Source organism: Hippoglossus hippoglossus, chromosome 6 (assembly GCF_009819705.1).
Source record: "Hippoglossus hippoglossus isolate fHipHip1 chromosome 6, fHipHip1.pri, whole genome shotgun sequence".
NCBI lineage: Eukaryota > Metazoa > Chordata > Actinopteri > Pleuronectiformes > Pleuronectidae > Hippoglossus > Hippoglossus hippoglossus.
The window spans coordinates 13,653,719-13,668,616 of NC_047156.1; the positions used below are offsets into that span (position 1 = coordinate 13,653,719).

Here is a 14,898-nt window from a genome sequence, read left to right on the forward strand (position 1 = left end):
TTTCAGACATGAACTCCGGAAAATGTCAGCATAATGGGGTCCGGACTTTCTCTGCAGTTTGTCTTTCACATATGAATAACGCAACAGGAGATCCTACAGCCAGACGCATTCTCAATAACAGGAAAATCTCTGTATTGTTCAGGCTAGGTGGGCGCGGCATGCAGGAGGCAGGACATAATGTATTAATGCCTATGGGGAGTAACCCATACAGCACAACAGCACATAGACGCAGGCATTCAGTCTGGATCACCTAAAGTTCTCGAATTTTGTCTTTCCAAGTTGACAACTTTATCAGGGTCTTCTACGTATATGGCTCCTCTTTTTTTCATTTTGAGAAATTTGTATAATTTTTCAGTTTTGCGTCCATTGCGTGTTAGATACATCACCAACGCACTGCTGTGAATCCCACAGATAATCTCCTGCTGTTTTCTTTCATGGGCTCACTTGGACATTATCTTGAGTTTTTACTTGGGCGCTGGCAGGAGAAAACTTCAGTTCATGTCTGCAGCAACTGACTGGGACATTTGCGTTCTCACATACAGCCCTTTTGGATAATTTCAGTAGATTATCCAGAGTTCAGTTCATGTCTGAAAGCAGCTTCACAGAGGCCTCTCTTCTGTTCAGCTTATTTATAAGTGCTCGGCAAGGACGGTCAGAGGAGGAATCCATGCTACAGAGGGTATCAGAGCTGACCTCCCAAATGCACTAAATAGTCCTTAAGGTCTTGCCGTTGAAGCTCGACTGATGACAAATTGAGAACCTTGATGAAATATCCAGACTGCCAGCTGAAGCTAGTCTCTCCCTCCCCACGCTGTCTTGAGATCTGTCATCTAGTTGTAGCTGCAAAGCTGCTGTGAAGAGAGAGATCCAGTGAATAGCTTTCAGTTCGTCTTTGTTTGATTTGCCCCCTCCTTAAATGTCACTGATAGGATGCAGTGTAATACAAACATGTCATGTAAACCACTGTAGTGATGGTAACCCAACCCAGTATAGTAGTATCACATCTTACCTAGTAGCCAACATGACATACAGCTGTTTGCTCTACACCAAACGGAAAGCCTACCTCTCAGGCCTTTTGTATGTGACACAAGAGGCAGTGAATGAATATATCCTATAGAATTAGTATTTGTGAAAGCTGTCATTTAGGTCTGTGATAGGTCTATTTTGTTTAGAGTGGTATCACATTACTGCAACCAGAGGCAATCTGTGGTGTTGTGCAGTAACACTGCCCTTAGGCCAGCTTCTTCGGCTGCTTTGTGACAGTGGTTCAGTGTTAGACATCTGTCGGATTGTCTCTTAAACTCAAACTATGCATCTTCCATTTAGGCTAGCAACAGAAAATGTGATGCAGTCCAGCACGGGTCCATATTTGCAAAACCAACACCCGCCCTCAAATCTCTGTACCAGACCGGACGAGTTACCCACTGTTATCTTCAAGTCAAATCTGGACCTGCCAAAACTGGTTTAAATATGACACGCAACCCGTCACCCGTCAGTCAAATCAAATGGCTTATTTCCTCATACTTTGGTGGTTTAGTTTTTTTTTTTTTTTAAGTTGAGCTATAAATCAAACAGCATCAAATTATCATCAAACAACCCCACAACTTTAGTCGCATAATGCCAGAAATGGACATTTTCCCAAATTCCCAAGCATAAAAAATACATAACAAAAAATCTTGCTCATAATATAACCAGTACGGTTTGAACGCACAATATTGTGTATTTATTTAGACAATAGATTAAATTTCCAAATGGTAAAGAATAATTTAGATTGAGTTTCCCTGATTCACATTTGCACATTTTAGCCCCCTAAAGAACAACTGTTTCTCTAACAACCTTTATTGTAAAACCCCTGTTCAGACAGCAGGTGCACTGACAACACTGACCAAAGGGTATATGGCAGCTCCCACACAGGTTTAGCTAGACTGCTGAATGGAAAAAACCTTTATCTGTGAGGTCATCCTATTCTCTGGGGTGCTGGATGACAGCATAATTGGGTAATTGCTTTCTTGCACATGCATCATGTTGTTCAAATTGTGTTACATTCCCTCGTCTCCTGGTGGAACTATCAGAATCATCTGACAGGGCCAGACAGGAAGCAACACCTCTAGCCCCTTTAGCATATCCATGGGCCTGTTGCCTCAAAAGATTGTAGACTATTGGAGGTAATTGCAGGATACAGTGGTGATATTGATAGGTGTAGGATTACATGTCACACAATACATTCAGTGCCAACTTTGAAATGAGCAACCTTGATACAATGGGTAATATTTGCTTCTGTATTTTTTTTTATTTTGAGATATTCTAAATGTAATTGTTTTACAATTTATCTTGTATTGATAGATTTCTCTCCAAGTTAGAGAAACAACAGTTTTTAAACAATGAACATTGTAAAATGCACATTTGCCTTCCTAAATTAAGGTAGTACTGTATATTGTCCCTTTTCCTCAGATATCTTAATTTTTGTGGTGCAAAAACAACGTACACAGTTGGTATTTTAATGACTGTGTTTACATGGACGCCAATATTCAGACTATTGACTTTAGTCTGAATGAGACATTATTTGATGATGGTCTTTATGTGAGTTGCTAATAGAATGTTTAATTCATATTCCTGTTACATGACACAGACTGTAGCCTGATAATTACTCACGTCATTACGCCCATAACGCCAAAACATCCAACATTATCCATCCAATTTTATAATCCCAACCTGAAATAGTTAAATGCACAATGCTACCGTATATACCATTTGGGGTGTTTTCTTTCCAACTTTGCACAAGCTACATCTCTTTTAAATTTTTTCATCGTGAAGTTGTTGGTAACTGCCGTATTTAGTGACTAGGATCAAAATACTCCACATGTCATACTTTGATTATCGCCTTTTCAGAGTATATCCTTATTCTGGGTTATTAAGGTAATCAAAAAATGCTGTTTACAAGGCAGCATCTTATTCAGACTATCGTCTCAATCGGGTTAATATCAATATATTGGTGTCCATGTAAACAGAGTTACTGATAATTGCTAACATTCCTGAAATGATCATTGCCTACATTATATTACTTCTTTTTTTTTTTTCTACTCTAGGAGCATCTCTCTTTGAAAAAATACATTGTGGACATAGTGACGGACTGCTTGGTTTCTTCTGAGAACATGAAGCACGTAGACGAAAGGCAGAAGGCGCGGAAGAAGGCGAAGAAGCTCCGCGCCAGGATGAACTCCAGGTAACAACCATTTTCTCTCTTCGCCTCTCTCTTTGTCTTATCAGTCTGTCTCTCTCCACCTCTCTCCATCCTCTCAGAGGTTCAAAACTGTGCCAGGGCTTCTATTTTTATGAGTGACAAAGAGATGGAAAGCAGATGTTATGTGCATCATGGCTGTCCACAAGATAACTCTGATGAGCTTAATTTATGACCACTTTCTGTGATTGGGGAACAAAACTGCAAATCGATGCGTAGCCTCAAGCTTTCACCTGTAAGAGCTTTCCTCCAAATTGCTGCCAGGGTAATGCCAAACCCGAAGCCTCCGTCAGTGTACAGGATGTATGTTTAACTATGTATGAGCCATGCCTATTTTTCTTCTGAGTTATTGATTTTTAAATGAAGTATCAAAGAAAATCAATAGTAATCAACAAATAGGAGGCAGAGCTGCTGTGTGTCAGAACCTGGACCTGAGCTCAATCAATTTAACCGGCTGTCAAAACAGGGACGGAGGGGAGTGGAAGGAGACACTGTTTGAAATACTCACTGTTTGATGTATGATAGCACCTCAACCACAATGACTAGTGTAACTTAGATGTACTGGACCTCTGCGCACTAAAAAGAAAATCAAGATATGACTCCATCAAACTCTTTCATTGATTACATTAAATAAACATCAAACGTACAATATGTAACTTCAGTTGTGAAGTTGTGTGATCGTTGTGAAGCAGTGTGGGATCATGGGAGTTGTTGTCCTTACCACCATTGCAGATGAACATCTACCTGATCAAGCTTACGGTTGAGGTCACGCATTAAAGTTTAATTCACGTTACGCTGCAAACAGCAATGAATAATCATGATCCTGTATTAGGGTTTTTCGTGTGGTTTAGCCTGAAAGTTGTAGAAAAGATGGGCAAAGCCACGGTTAAAGTGGAAATTATGCAATTAAAGGGCGACCAAAGTCAAATGTCTCATTACCTTGAATACAACTGGGGATTTCTATGGGCTTTGAACGTGGTTCGAAATATTTTGGGTGATGTCAACAAAATAAATAACAGACGTCTAGTCGTTTTTTGCTAATGAAGAATATGAATATTTTGTTGTAGAGGAAAGCGAGAGAAGAAGAGCATCCAACAATATCCTTCACAAATTCCCACAAGTACTAAACATACATTACATTATAAATCAATGGGTTTTCTTTTCTGTTGGAAAACCATGAAGTGACCCTGAAACTCAATTTTAAAAACCAGTCAAGTAAGCACCAAGTAAACACCACAACTGAAAACAGTTGTGTTGTTTTTATTCTCTTGTTAGTGTTTGCAGTTGAGCATGAACATGGAAAGAAATGGATGCATTACTAACAAGCACCTCAGATCGGCGCATATTGGCAAACACAAACGGCGATACCGATACGTCTGTGAAAGGCTCCTATCAAGGAAGTGGTCAGGCTCAAATTATAAGCAAACAACCCCACAACTGTCATCACAGTCATCACATTTGGATTGAAACTTTGCTAGAACTTGCCTTTTTACCCGATGGAGTTCTATCCAGTCCCGGCCTTCGGACAAAAAGCATAAACAAAACACATACTGCAGAAAATATCTCATGTCAAAAAAACCAAGACAGTTTGAACTTTGGCAGAAAACTGTGTTCAACTCAGGTCCTATTGGTCATAGTGAGGGGCTGATTTACTAAATAGATAAATTACTTTTCATTACAAATCCAGAAACATGTTTTTTTTTTCTTTTTGGCTTGGGAAATGTTGTGCTTGGTCCACGTTTGCTATTGGAAAACCAAAAACTGACCCTGAAATCCATTTTAAAAACTCCCTGAAACAGCCGTGGTCTTTTTATTCTCTTGTTAGTGTTCGCAGTAGAGCATGAACATGGAAAGAAACACACACACACACCTCAGAAAGAACTGAAATCCTAAATATAGTCACAATAAGCCAACTTGATGACGCGGTTGTGGCTTAAGAAGTAGAGCATATTGTACAAGAATCACAGAGTTGGTTGTTCAAAGATTTAGCAGGACACTGAATCTCAAATTACCCACTAATGGCCTGTGTGTTTGTGTGTGTGTGTGTCTGTTAGGGTGAGTGAGAGGTATTGTAAAGTTGCTGCGTCCTACTCTGATTTGAAAAGTGCAATGTAAGTGCAGTCCATTTATGACATAATGGAAGGTTTATTAACATGGTCCTAAAGGGAGAATATAGAGAGCATACGTAATGCATTTTATACAGTTATTAAGAAATATATTATCTTCAATTCTCAAGAGTAAACATTCATTTTTCCATGGCGTACAGGATATCATATGCTGTACTCTGGATTAGTGTATTCATCAACACTAGGAACAGTATTTTATTTAGATATCATGCTTCCAATGCAGTTTCTCCAATTTTGCGTTGTGAGTTATAGCAATGATAAATTAATACATTTCAGAATTAAAAAGAAATGCGTTTTTTGTTAGGACCTTTTTTAGTGAACAACATTGGGTCAGTGCAGACTCAGTCCCTATTTCTGATCTTTTATTTGGATCAGGATTAATAATTAAGCAGTTTTTTTTTTTTTGTTGTTGTTTTTTTCAAAAGACCCATGCACTCTAACTATTATTTATCATTTGCAAAAGGCCAAATGATAAAAGCTTTGGGTGCAGTCAGTTTTATTCTGTTGTTTTCATCGTTTCGCGCAGAGAGTCCTGTCTGGGTGGCCTCCCTAGAACATCTTTCAGACTTTAGTATCTCTTATCATGATTGACCTGTGGATATGACCATGAGTGTGATTTCTAAAAAGAGAAGTCATATGACGCCGTGCACGAGAGAGTGTTTATTCAAAATAGGAGTAACTTGTAACCACAGGCTGAAACGCCTATACTGCCACGCTGCTTTATTCTCAGTGCTGCTGGTTTTAGCCTTGTGAGGCTCAGCGGTACTGAGAAAGTGACAACATGATCCGTCTCTGTTCACCGTCACTCGTGCAGCAGCCCTGCCGCGACTAGCACTCAAAGGCAGCAGGCTCTCAGAGGTCATAAATAACACAGAGCCTCAGTAAACATAAAGGTGAGCCGCTTCACCACCAGGTGGAAATGAGCCGTTTTATTGGGACGCCGTATGGTGTCCGTAAAATGTGAGTGGTTCTTGCTGGACTTTTCTCTGGGCCAACACGGAGCCCTCGTCTGTCATAAAGCCGTGCACACAGATTTTAGCCTGTGTTTTTCCCCTTTACTGCATTTTGGCTAATCATCTCTTATAGTAATTGTTTTTGAAGGAAAATATTTTATTAGAGTTTTATTGTTTGTAGCCTGTCGGATAATGTTAGGATGTGTTCTGAACTTAAATGGATAGTTCACCCAAAAATTACTCTTTATCTACTCACCACTATGCCAATGGGTCCACAAAACACTTTTGGAGTTTTAGGGGTAAACAGCACTGCAGCCAAATCCAATACAATTCGTCCCTGCTACCATTGGCCTCAACTATAGCATCATAGTAATAGTTCCTTTGTGTTGGAAACACTATACAGCCATAGCCACAAGTCTGAACCAGTTCTAAGTCAATAGCTGTCGCAGTGACATGGGGATCTTAATCGTTTTGCATGGAAAGAATCAGGAGACTTAGAGCTTTCAAATGATTGTGTGATGACTGAGTCCAGTACAGACCAGAAGAAGACAACCTAAATTAGTCCTGCCAAGGAGTCCCACAGGTGGGACTGTGTATTTTAAAAGATTGTTACCACCGCCAATGAGGTTATGTTTTCTAGTTGCCACTGAAATCATGCTTGGTTTAGTTTTTCTTCCTTGTCTGTGTTGTGTTAATTGTCGTCACGTCTTGACTGTGTTTAGAGCAAAGTGTGTTTCTGTTAAATAAATAAACGCATACTCCATCGATATCTGCCGTGTTATTACCAACTTATAGTCCGACACTTAAGATTGATGCGTTCTTCTTTTATTGCTGATCACTGTTATATTTATATATATATATTACCAGAGGTCCCTTTCACATGAGCTGCTACTGACAATTATGAATTTCATTTTTACCGTTGTGTTATTTTAAAATGCAGTTTACCAACTGATAAGTATTTGATGAGATATAGCTTTAATTTATTTTTAAGAGTTTTTTTAATGGTTATATTAAGACGTCTAGTATATTAACACTTAGTACCATTGAACAACAAGTTTAGTGATAAATGTACCATCTTTCTGAAAGTTAGAATTCATTCTGGGCTTAGTTGTAGGAAGGGTTTTGGTATCTCATTGTCCTGGTGTTTGCAGTGAGGTGAGTTGTTCAGTTGTGCGATTAGATGACCGCCCTTGAATACAAGAGATTGTGAACAGTGGGTCAGGCTTTGGTTTGGCCCAGTGTAGGTCTGCCGGGACAAATTCTCCCCTCTCTTTCCAGGAAGTGTTTGATCCTATCAGTGTAGAGATGGGTAACAGGAAGACGCTCTATCTAACTCTGATCAATAGTTACTTATCATGTCTGGGAATACCTGAGTGACAGACACACACACACACACACACACGCACACAAAGACACACACACACACACACATACAATTTCATGCAGGCACGCACACAAACACAGACGGTTTGTGTTTCTCAGTCTGGCTCTTGGACTGATGCCACAGAGATGCCCCTCCCCTATTGACCATGACCTTTCAGGAAGTGACACATTCAAAAATAATGGCTCTTTGGCTTGAAATATCCATTAAGTATTTATTTGACAAGTGGAGTAAAAAAAATTAAATTAGATTTAAAGACAGGAGGATTTAAAGGTAGATTTAGGTTTTGGTGATATGAGTCGATGGCAGCAGAAACACTCGTCCCTACGGAACCAGCGTCTGATTATTTTAAGTCAAGTAACGTGGTTATCGGCTGACAGGCCAAATAAACAAACTCGGCTTGAACTTTTTCTTTCCTCTTCACACTGTCATCCATTGTGATCTTTACTGACAGGCCAAATAATGTTTCTGGGATTCAAAGACTTTTTCCTACTTCTCCCTCTGCAGGGCAAAGGAATATGAGACGTCAATGGAGGCAAAGACACAGATCCCTGAATCCCCATACAAGGCCAAGTAAGTGTTTTCCATCTCACAACTGGAAAATGCCAATTTTTTTCATCTTAAATGTTTTACTCTAATGGTTAAAAAGCTGTGTTGTAGGGCAGCTACTAATCATTATTCTCAAATTTATTTTTTTTATCTGCTGCTTATTTTCTCAATGCCAATTTCACAGTATCACAAAATGCAAGCTGATGTATTCAATTTTATGTCTTTTATTCCGTCCAACAGACCAAAACCCAATATATTAAGTTTCCTATCAGCAAATCTTAGCATTTGAGGCAGCATGGAACCAAAGATTACCAACAGATTTATATTAATAGTTTGCTCTTGCACATTCAGGTTGCAGCGCCTGGTGAAAGACCTGCTGAAGCAGCTGCAGGGCCAAGACAGTGGCCAGTGGGCCAACAACAAAGTGTCTGGTCTGGACAGAACTCTTGGAGAGGTCTCTCGCATCTTAGAGAAACAGGTAAAGCAACAATCAGATCACATAGACTGTGTGATTGAGTCTAGGGTCGTTTGAAGCTCTTTCAGCAACTAACAGCCAAACGCTTCCTGTGCACACCAGCACACGCATGTCTTCCTGTTTACAGTGGCACACGCATGCCCAGTGTTATGCATGTTCATGTGATATGCGCTTTCAGACGTGTCAGTATGGATGGGGATTGAGGCTCATAAGGAGCCAAAACGCTTGTGTGAACAGTTTGTTTGGAAACGTCATTTTCAAATAAACACATAGTTGTGTGGATGTAGCCTCAGTTTCCTACTTTGTTGCTTTGCTGTTGACTCAACAGTCTGCAGCAGTGCACAGGCCGTGCCAGCCCTTTGGCATGTCTCTCCAGTGAGAGTTGTGTTTGGCTGTGGCTCCCTCTGTCTCACCTTCCGAATGTAGAGTATCCCTTACTCTAAACCAATGTGCCTTTGGTTATTGGCTAACGAAGACCAGATCAACTGTGTTTTCAATGTCCACATGGTACCAATAGAGGAGCTTCCTAGCACGAGAGCGTGCATTGTCTCGTGTCTATGTGGTTTGTGCGACTCAGATGTCACTAGTTTAGACAATGGTAAATTGGATTTCCAGATGAAATGCACAATATGTGATTGAACAAAGGCTGGGAAAAGAGTTTTTTCAGTGATTACGATTTTTTTTCTTACACTTCTTTGCAGCTGCATAAATATATATTATTGTCACACATAATTGCAGACGCTTATAACTGTAGTTGATTTGAAACATCTGTCCCAAAGGTTGTGTTGCATTGTGTTTTTTACAGCAGAAGTCACATCAATTTGAGACTGGGGGGAGGAATTAAAACACCTGCCACTGTGTTTATGATGAGGAGAATATACAGCCCACTTCCTGTAATGAGGCATAAATTTCCTGTCAAGTTGTGGTTGGAGCCATCATAACATCCCACTGTGCGTGCCTCTGGGTGTGAGGATGGCGAGATTATGGTGTCCCATCAGTGACGAGAGGGACGGCTGGAGAGGCTATTACCGAATTTCCCCAGAGAGCCAGAGGAAGAAGTGGCTGAGGTGGGTGGCACAGCATCCTGTAAGGAGAGAGGAGGAGGCCAGTGTGATTTGAGTAGCTCACAAGCTGTCACTACATGAGGGCTCCTCCCCTCAGCTCCGCACACTCCCAGTGGGAGGTCAGAGGTCAGCGGGCCACGGAGGAGGATGAAGAGGAAGATCACGGTTTTGTTGGGGTGCCTTGGGCTTTGTCTTTTAATTCAGTTTAAAAGCACGTTCTTAAACTATTTAGTCCAGTCCTGCTTTACAGGCTTCTTGTATAAACAACCCCAAAAGCTGTGATTGGCTAATGAGGCAGTTGGTGGAACACCTCCCTCTCTAATCCCTGCACAAAGTCAAATAAATAGAGTCTCCGTCAGCATGGCTGTCTGGCCCCTGAGTCACTTCAAGTCAGGACCGTTTGGATTATTTGACCTAACAAGCATCTCTCATGTCATTGACTCACCTAAAGATTTGTTTTCCTCCTCCGTATCTGATTCAGTCTCCACTTTCTCTGCTAATTTCTTAGACAACACCCTCTGCACTGCTGTTTGGGTCCCAACCCCCCACCCCCACGTCTTCCCCTGCTTTCTAGGCTGCGTCTAGACTCTGACCTCAGTGTGTTTCTCCCTCTGTGGCCTCTAATGGTTTATTTTGTGTCAAACCAGATTTTTTTCTTTACTTTGGGTGATTGAGAAGAGCAATTTTTCTCAGTGTGTCCTACTTTTCTTTTTGCCACACACTTATGTGATTAACGTGTGTATTTATATATTGCCCAAAGTGTTTACCCCTGCTTTTGGTTAAAGTCTACTAAGAACAAGGGCAACTTGTATGACAGTTCAGTTTAACCTGGTGCTCTGAGAACCAAACACTGCAGACTGTCTTACGGACCGTATTACATTTGTGACCGGGGTGAATTTGACTTGTAGTGTCAAGCATTATGAGTGGTCAATAAGACCTGAAAAGTACTATGTAAATAGAGTCCATTTAACATTTTCCTCTGCCAGCTATCGGAGCCGGGTTGGGCCAGGAGAAAGGACAAGCTTAAAGGCGGAGAAGCAGGATAACTGAGTTTCTTGCTTGGGCCTTTAGCAGAGTGAAGCCCCTTTTTCACTGGTCGAAAAACCCACTAACATCTGGCTCTTGTCTGCAATGGGATTGGATAAAATCTGCATTCACTCCTGGGTCAAATGACATTGCAGTAGACACGGGTTTTTATCGGCTCCGGCTCCAATTGGCAGTGATGGAAACATGACACCTGGGTGAATGTTCAAATTTCTTTTTCTTCTTTATTTTGGCAGTTGGTACTGACGCTGTACTTTTTCTGTGCGACGTTATGACGTGACTTAACTTCGAGAGACTTGGCACATAAATAGCCATGAATGTTTGTGTACTTATTGTTTTTTTACATCTTGGGAACAGTGTGCAACAGTGACTATTTATTTATTTTCCCCGAACCTTGCAAGATTCATTACTGGCAAGACAGTGAGGTGAGAGAGCCTCGCCATTTCTTGCATATTTGTGACATCAACATGAGTTACCAGGGGGAAAAAAACAGAAAGGAAATCTCCTAAGGGCAATGGAAAAGGATTCATTTGGCAATTTAAAAAATGCATAAACCTGCAAATTGTGACAAAGAGGTATGACCGATCCAACTTTGAATATGTTTATTAATTAGTTAATTTTTGAAAGTGAAAAATTTTAATTTACACAATGTTTTCACATCATAAAAGTACATTTTACTTTACTTTGAATGTACAGGCTGTCCCAAAGAAATTTGGTCTAAAATAAAATGAATTGAAAAAAATCACAATAGCAGTAACAATGACACTCCGTTGGCCTTTGAAAAAGGTTTTTGGCATTACACTGCACATTTTAAGAGATTAAAATAGATTTTTTTTAAATTGAAATATAATTGTTTTTAATACTTAAACATTTTTTTATTTCTTCTGACAAAATAAAAACAGCATTACAGCGCAACAAAAAAAAACAATGCCTATCAAAGATGTACATCAGGAAATGTGGTCTCTTTATAGCACTATTTAATTTTTAATTCCACACAAAAGGTAGGGTTAACAGTAAAAGGAAGGCAAATTAAAGTTTTAACAGTCAGGATGAGGGGTGAGTTCTTTCTTATAAAATAACAGCTACATTGCACCTCCTGCTCTAATTACATTCTATTTCTCATTCTCTGCTGTAGTTTCTTCTCGAACACAGTTTTTCTTCACCTGGAGACCAATAGGAAGTGAAATGGTTCTATGATTCTTGGTGTATTAGTTTCCAACTAGAGGCTGTCTGTGGTTTCTGTGGTAGGTTGAATTTTGCACCGCACTGGCCTTTGATTAATCTTGGTTCATTTAACAGAATAAACAGAAGTTTGCAGAATTATCCACTTCCATGTTTGCCCTGCACTCACACAGCGCACTAAATCATATGCTAGTATGTCACGTAAACACAAGTTTATACACAATGCTAAAATGTTTACTCCAGCAGCCTTGTTGTGGTTTCCAGTCGACTCGGCCCACAGAGCTTTGTTTACCATTCTCTAGCTTTTCTGTAAGACTGTGTAATGATGAAACTCGTGTGAGGAGAGCGCGATCTGTCATACTCTGCCATTGTTGGGTTATAGTTGTGAATGAGTGAACTTGTGACTTGATGATGCAGATCAAAGTTGAAGGCGGGCTTAATGAACTCTGACAGTTGTTGTCCATCTGTTGGTGTGGCAGGACGAGCGAGGCTGTGCCCTCCTCTCGGCTTTAATTAAAGTGTCTAGTGGGAGGAGACTGCAAAGTGCAATCTGGCCAGTCTGCCGGTCTGCGGACACTGTCACAGGATTCACCAGCTGCTTCTGCCGTTCTATCAGCTGGGGTAACAATGGTCACCCTGGACAATAATTGGATAAGATTCCCCCTGTTGTATAATTCACGAGCCATCCATCTCACTTGTGTTTTAATGCCCAGCCCTTGGTGCTCTCTTCCTTTCTTCCTTTCTTTCTTTCTTCCATTCGTTTGTTCTTTCGAGGGAAAATTAGTTGCAGCCTCTGCTGGCTTGTGACCACACACAGACAGAAACCTTTAAAGACACACTCCGACATTTTGGGAAATATCATTGTTTGCGGTCTTACCCCAAGCCACATGAATTTCATCTGTCAGTACAGACACACTTTAGGTCTGGAAGTAAGTCAGATGACCACAAAAGCAACTTAGCACCTGTTTTGCAGGATAAGTACCAATGCACGTGAGCATTCATTTGACTTTGCAATGTAGAATTTGTCTAGTGATCCTTTGTAGAGTCAATGGCGTGGAGGTGTCTCTGTGATTCTGTACATAGGCGCATGATACTCACAGCTAAATGCTATCATCACCATGCTAACACACTCACAATGACAATGTTAACATCCAGCCAGAATAATAATCATCATATTCCGTCTTAGATAAACGTGCTAGCTCGCTAACATTTGTTAATTTCAGCACACAGAGAAAAGCTTTATCAGGGGATTGCCAAAGTTGGCTAGAGGCATCATCTGAGAAATATGCATTTAACATTTAAATTAATGAAATATCTCAACAACTATTGGATGAACTACCAGTCTGGACAAAGTGGGTCAACCAACCAGCTAACCAAACGACTTCTCTACAATCACATTGTACCACATTGAAACTATGTGCTCTTTAATTTTGTCAGGCTGAAATCCATTCATGTATACAACCAAGAATCAAACTTTGCGACTTCACTATGACTGAACGTTTGAGTTGCTGTGTGCATCTAGCCCAACTACTCATTTCCCCTTGAGTCCATTCTTTGAGCTACGGTTGGCTCATTGCATAATAAGGAAACTCATAACTCATCTTCTACAGGTAAGTCAGCAAACAAGTTTATTTCCCACTGTGCAGGAGTGTCTCTTTAAGAGCACTGGGTGGAGGATCTTTATTGTAACTGTCTCTGGGTAATGCAGTTCATGAGATTTGCTGCTATTATAGAAACAAAAACATTGTTTTCATCCTGTTACGTTTGTATGTAAATTTGGCTCACTGTGTATATATACTGTCACTGTAATTATATACAAACATGGTTTCTGTTGCCCTGCATGGTTAGGTTTGTAGAAAGGGTATATCATCACCACATGCTTTTCCATTTGCTTAGAAAGTCACAGCACAAAAATCAACATTCGAAAAGCGCCAAGATGTTAACATACAGAGCAAGCCTTTAGTTTGAGCGTTTTATTTTCAGAGAAACTTGTGACCTCACGGTAATACTTTGGTGCCATTTGAGTTTTCTGTGGTCCATTGCATGCATAGACCACCTAAAGATAGTATGTCAGGTAGTTTGATCTTAATCCTCTGAACCGGTATTGTTCAATCATCACAACAGATGAATCTGTCAGCAGAGCAGAAAGGCCCTGACTAGCCGAGCAACTCTCGCCTGCTTTTCTCAGGAGGCGGCCAGGACCGGGCAGGTCCCAGCTACCCCCTTTAATACCGTTTGATAAGCTGCTATGAAAGAGCTGCCTTTTTTCATTTAGCCTAGAAGCTTTTAGGTTGGTGTGTTGATGGGGGGGTTAAGAGAGGGGTTAAGCCAAGCTCACTGACTGAGACCCAATTGATTAGGCAAGGACACTGCTGGCAATGTACAGAAAGGAAGTCATAATGAGATTTTTATACAAACACTGCTTCAACAGACATTTTTCATTATGTGGAAGGTAAAGGGTGTTTGACGTGTTTGTTAATGTTTTTGTTCCAAACCCAAAATGATTGTGGAGTGCGTCTTCTGTGCGTGTGTGTGTATGTGTGTGTGTGTGTGTCTAACACCGGAATCGAGGAGCAGTTACCTCAGCGGCGGGCAGGAATGACAGATGAAGAGCTTATCTGTAATTTGGTAAAGCGCTTCTCTCTCAATGTGTTCAGGCTTGTTGGCAACTTCCCATCTGAGGAACAAAAGCGCTGTGAAGTGGCTGGATTTTCGTGCTGTCACAGCAGAGAGGAGCCTGTAACCTCTTTCTTCAGGTGGAGGAGTGACCGCGGTGTAACACGGCCGACTGCATTTGCGCGAAGAAAACCCTCCATCAGCAGCTCCCCTCCAGCTCCTTTTCCTCCCAGTCGACCCAGGCACAAACATGCCCGACAGTCAGCGCTC

The 14,898-nt window shown here is 40.8% G+C and overlaps 1 protein-coding gene across 5 annotated transcripts in view; it reads left to right on the plus strand.

Moving 5' to 3' along the window:
* The window catches only part of scaper (S-phase cyclin A-associated protein in the ER), a 60,136-nt gene that overhangs the window by 19,366 nt on the left and 25,872 nt on the right, over window positions 1–14,898 (plus strand). For all 5 annotated transcript variants that reach the window (XM_034586936.1, XM_034586940.1, XM_034586938.1 and 2 more), the window contains 3 exons: window positions 3,087–3,223; window positions 8,206–8,271; window positions 8,599–8,725. In XM_034586936.1, coding sequence (XP_034442827.1) covers window positions 3,087–3,223; window positions 8,206–8,271; window positions 8,599–8,725 — 330 coding nt within the window. The remainder of the gene's footprint in view (window positions 1–3,086; window positions 3,224–8,205; window positions 8,272–8,598; window positions 8,726–14,898) is intronic.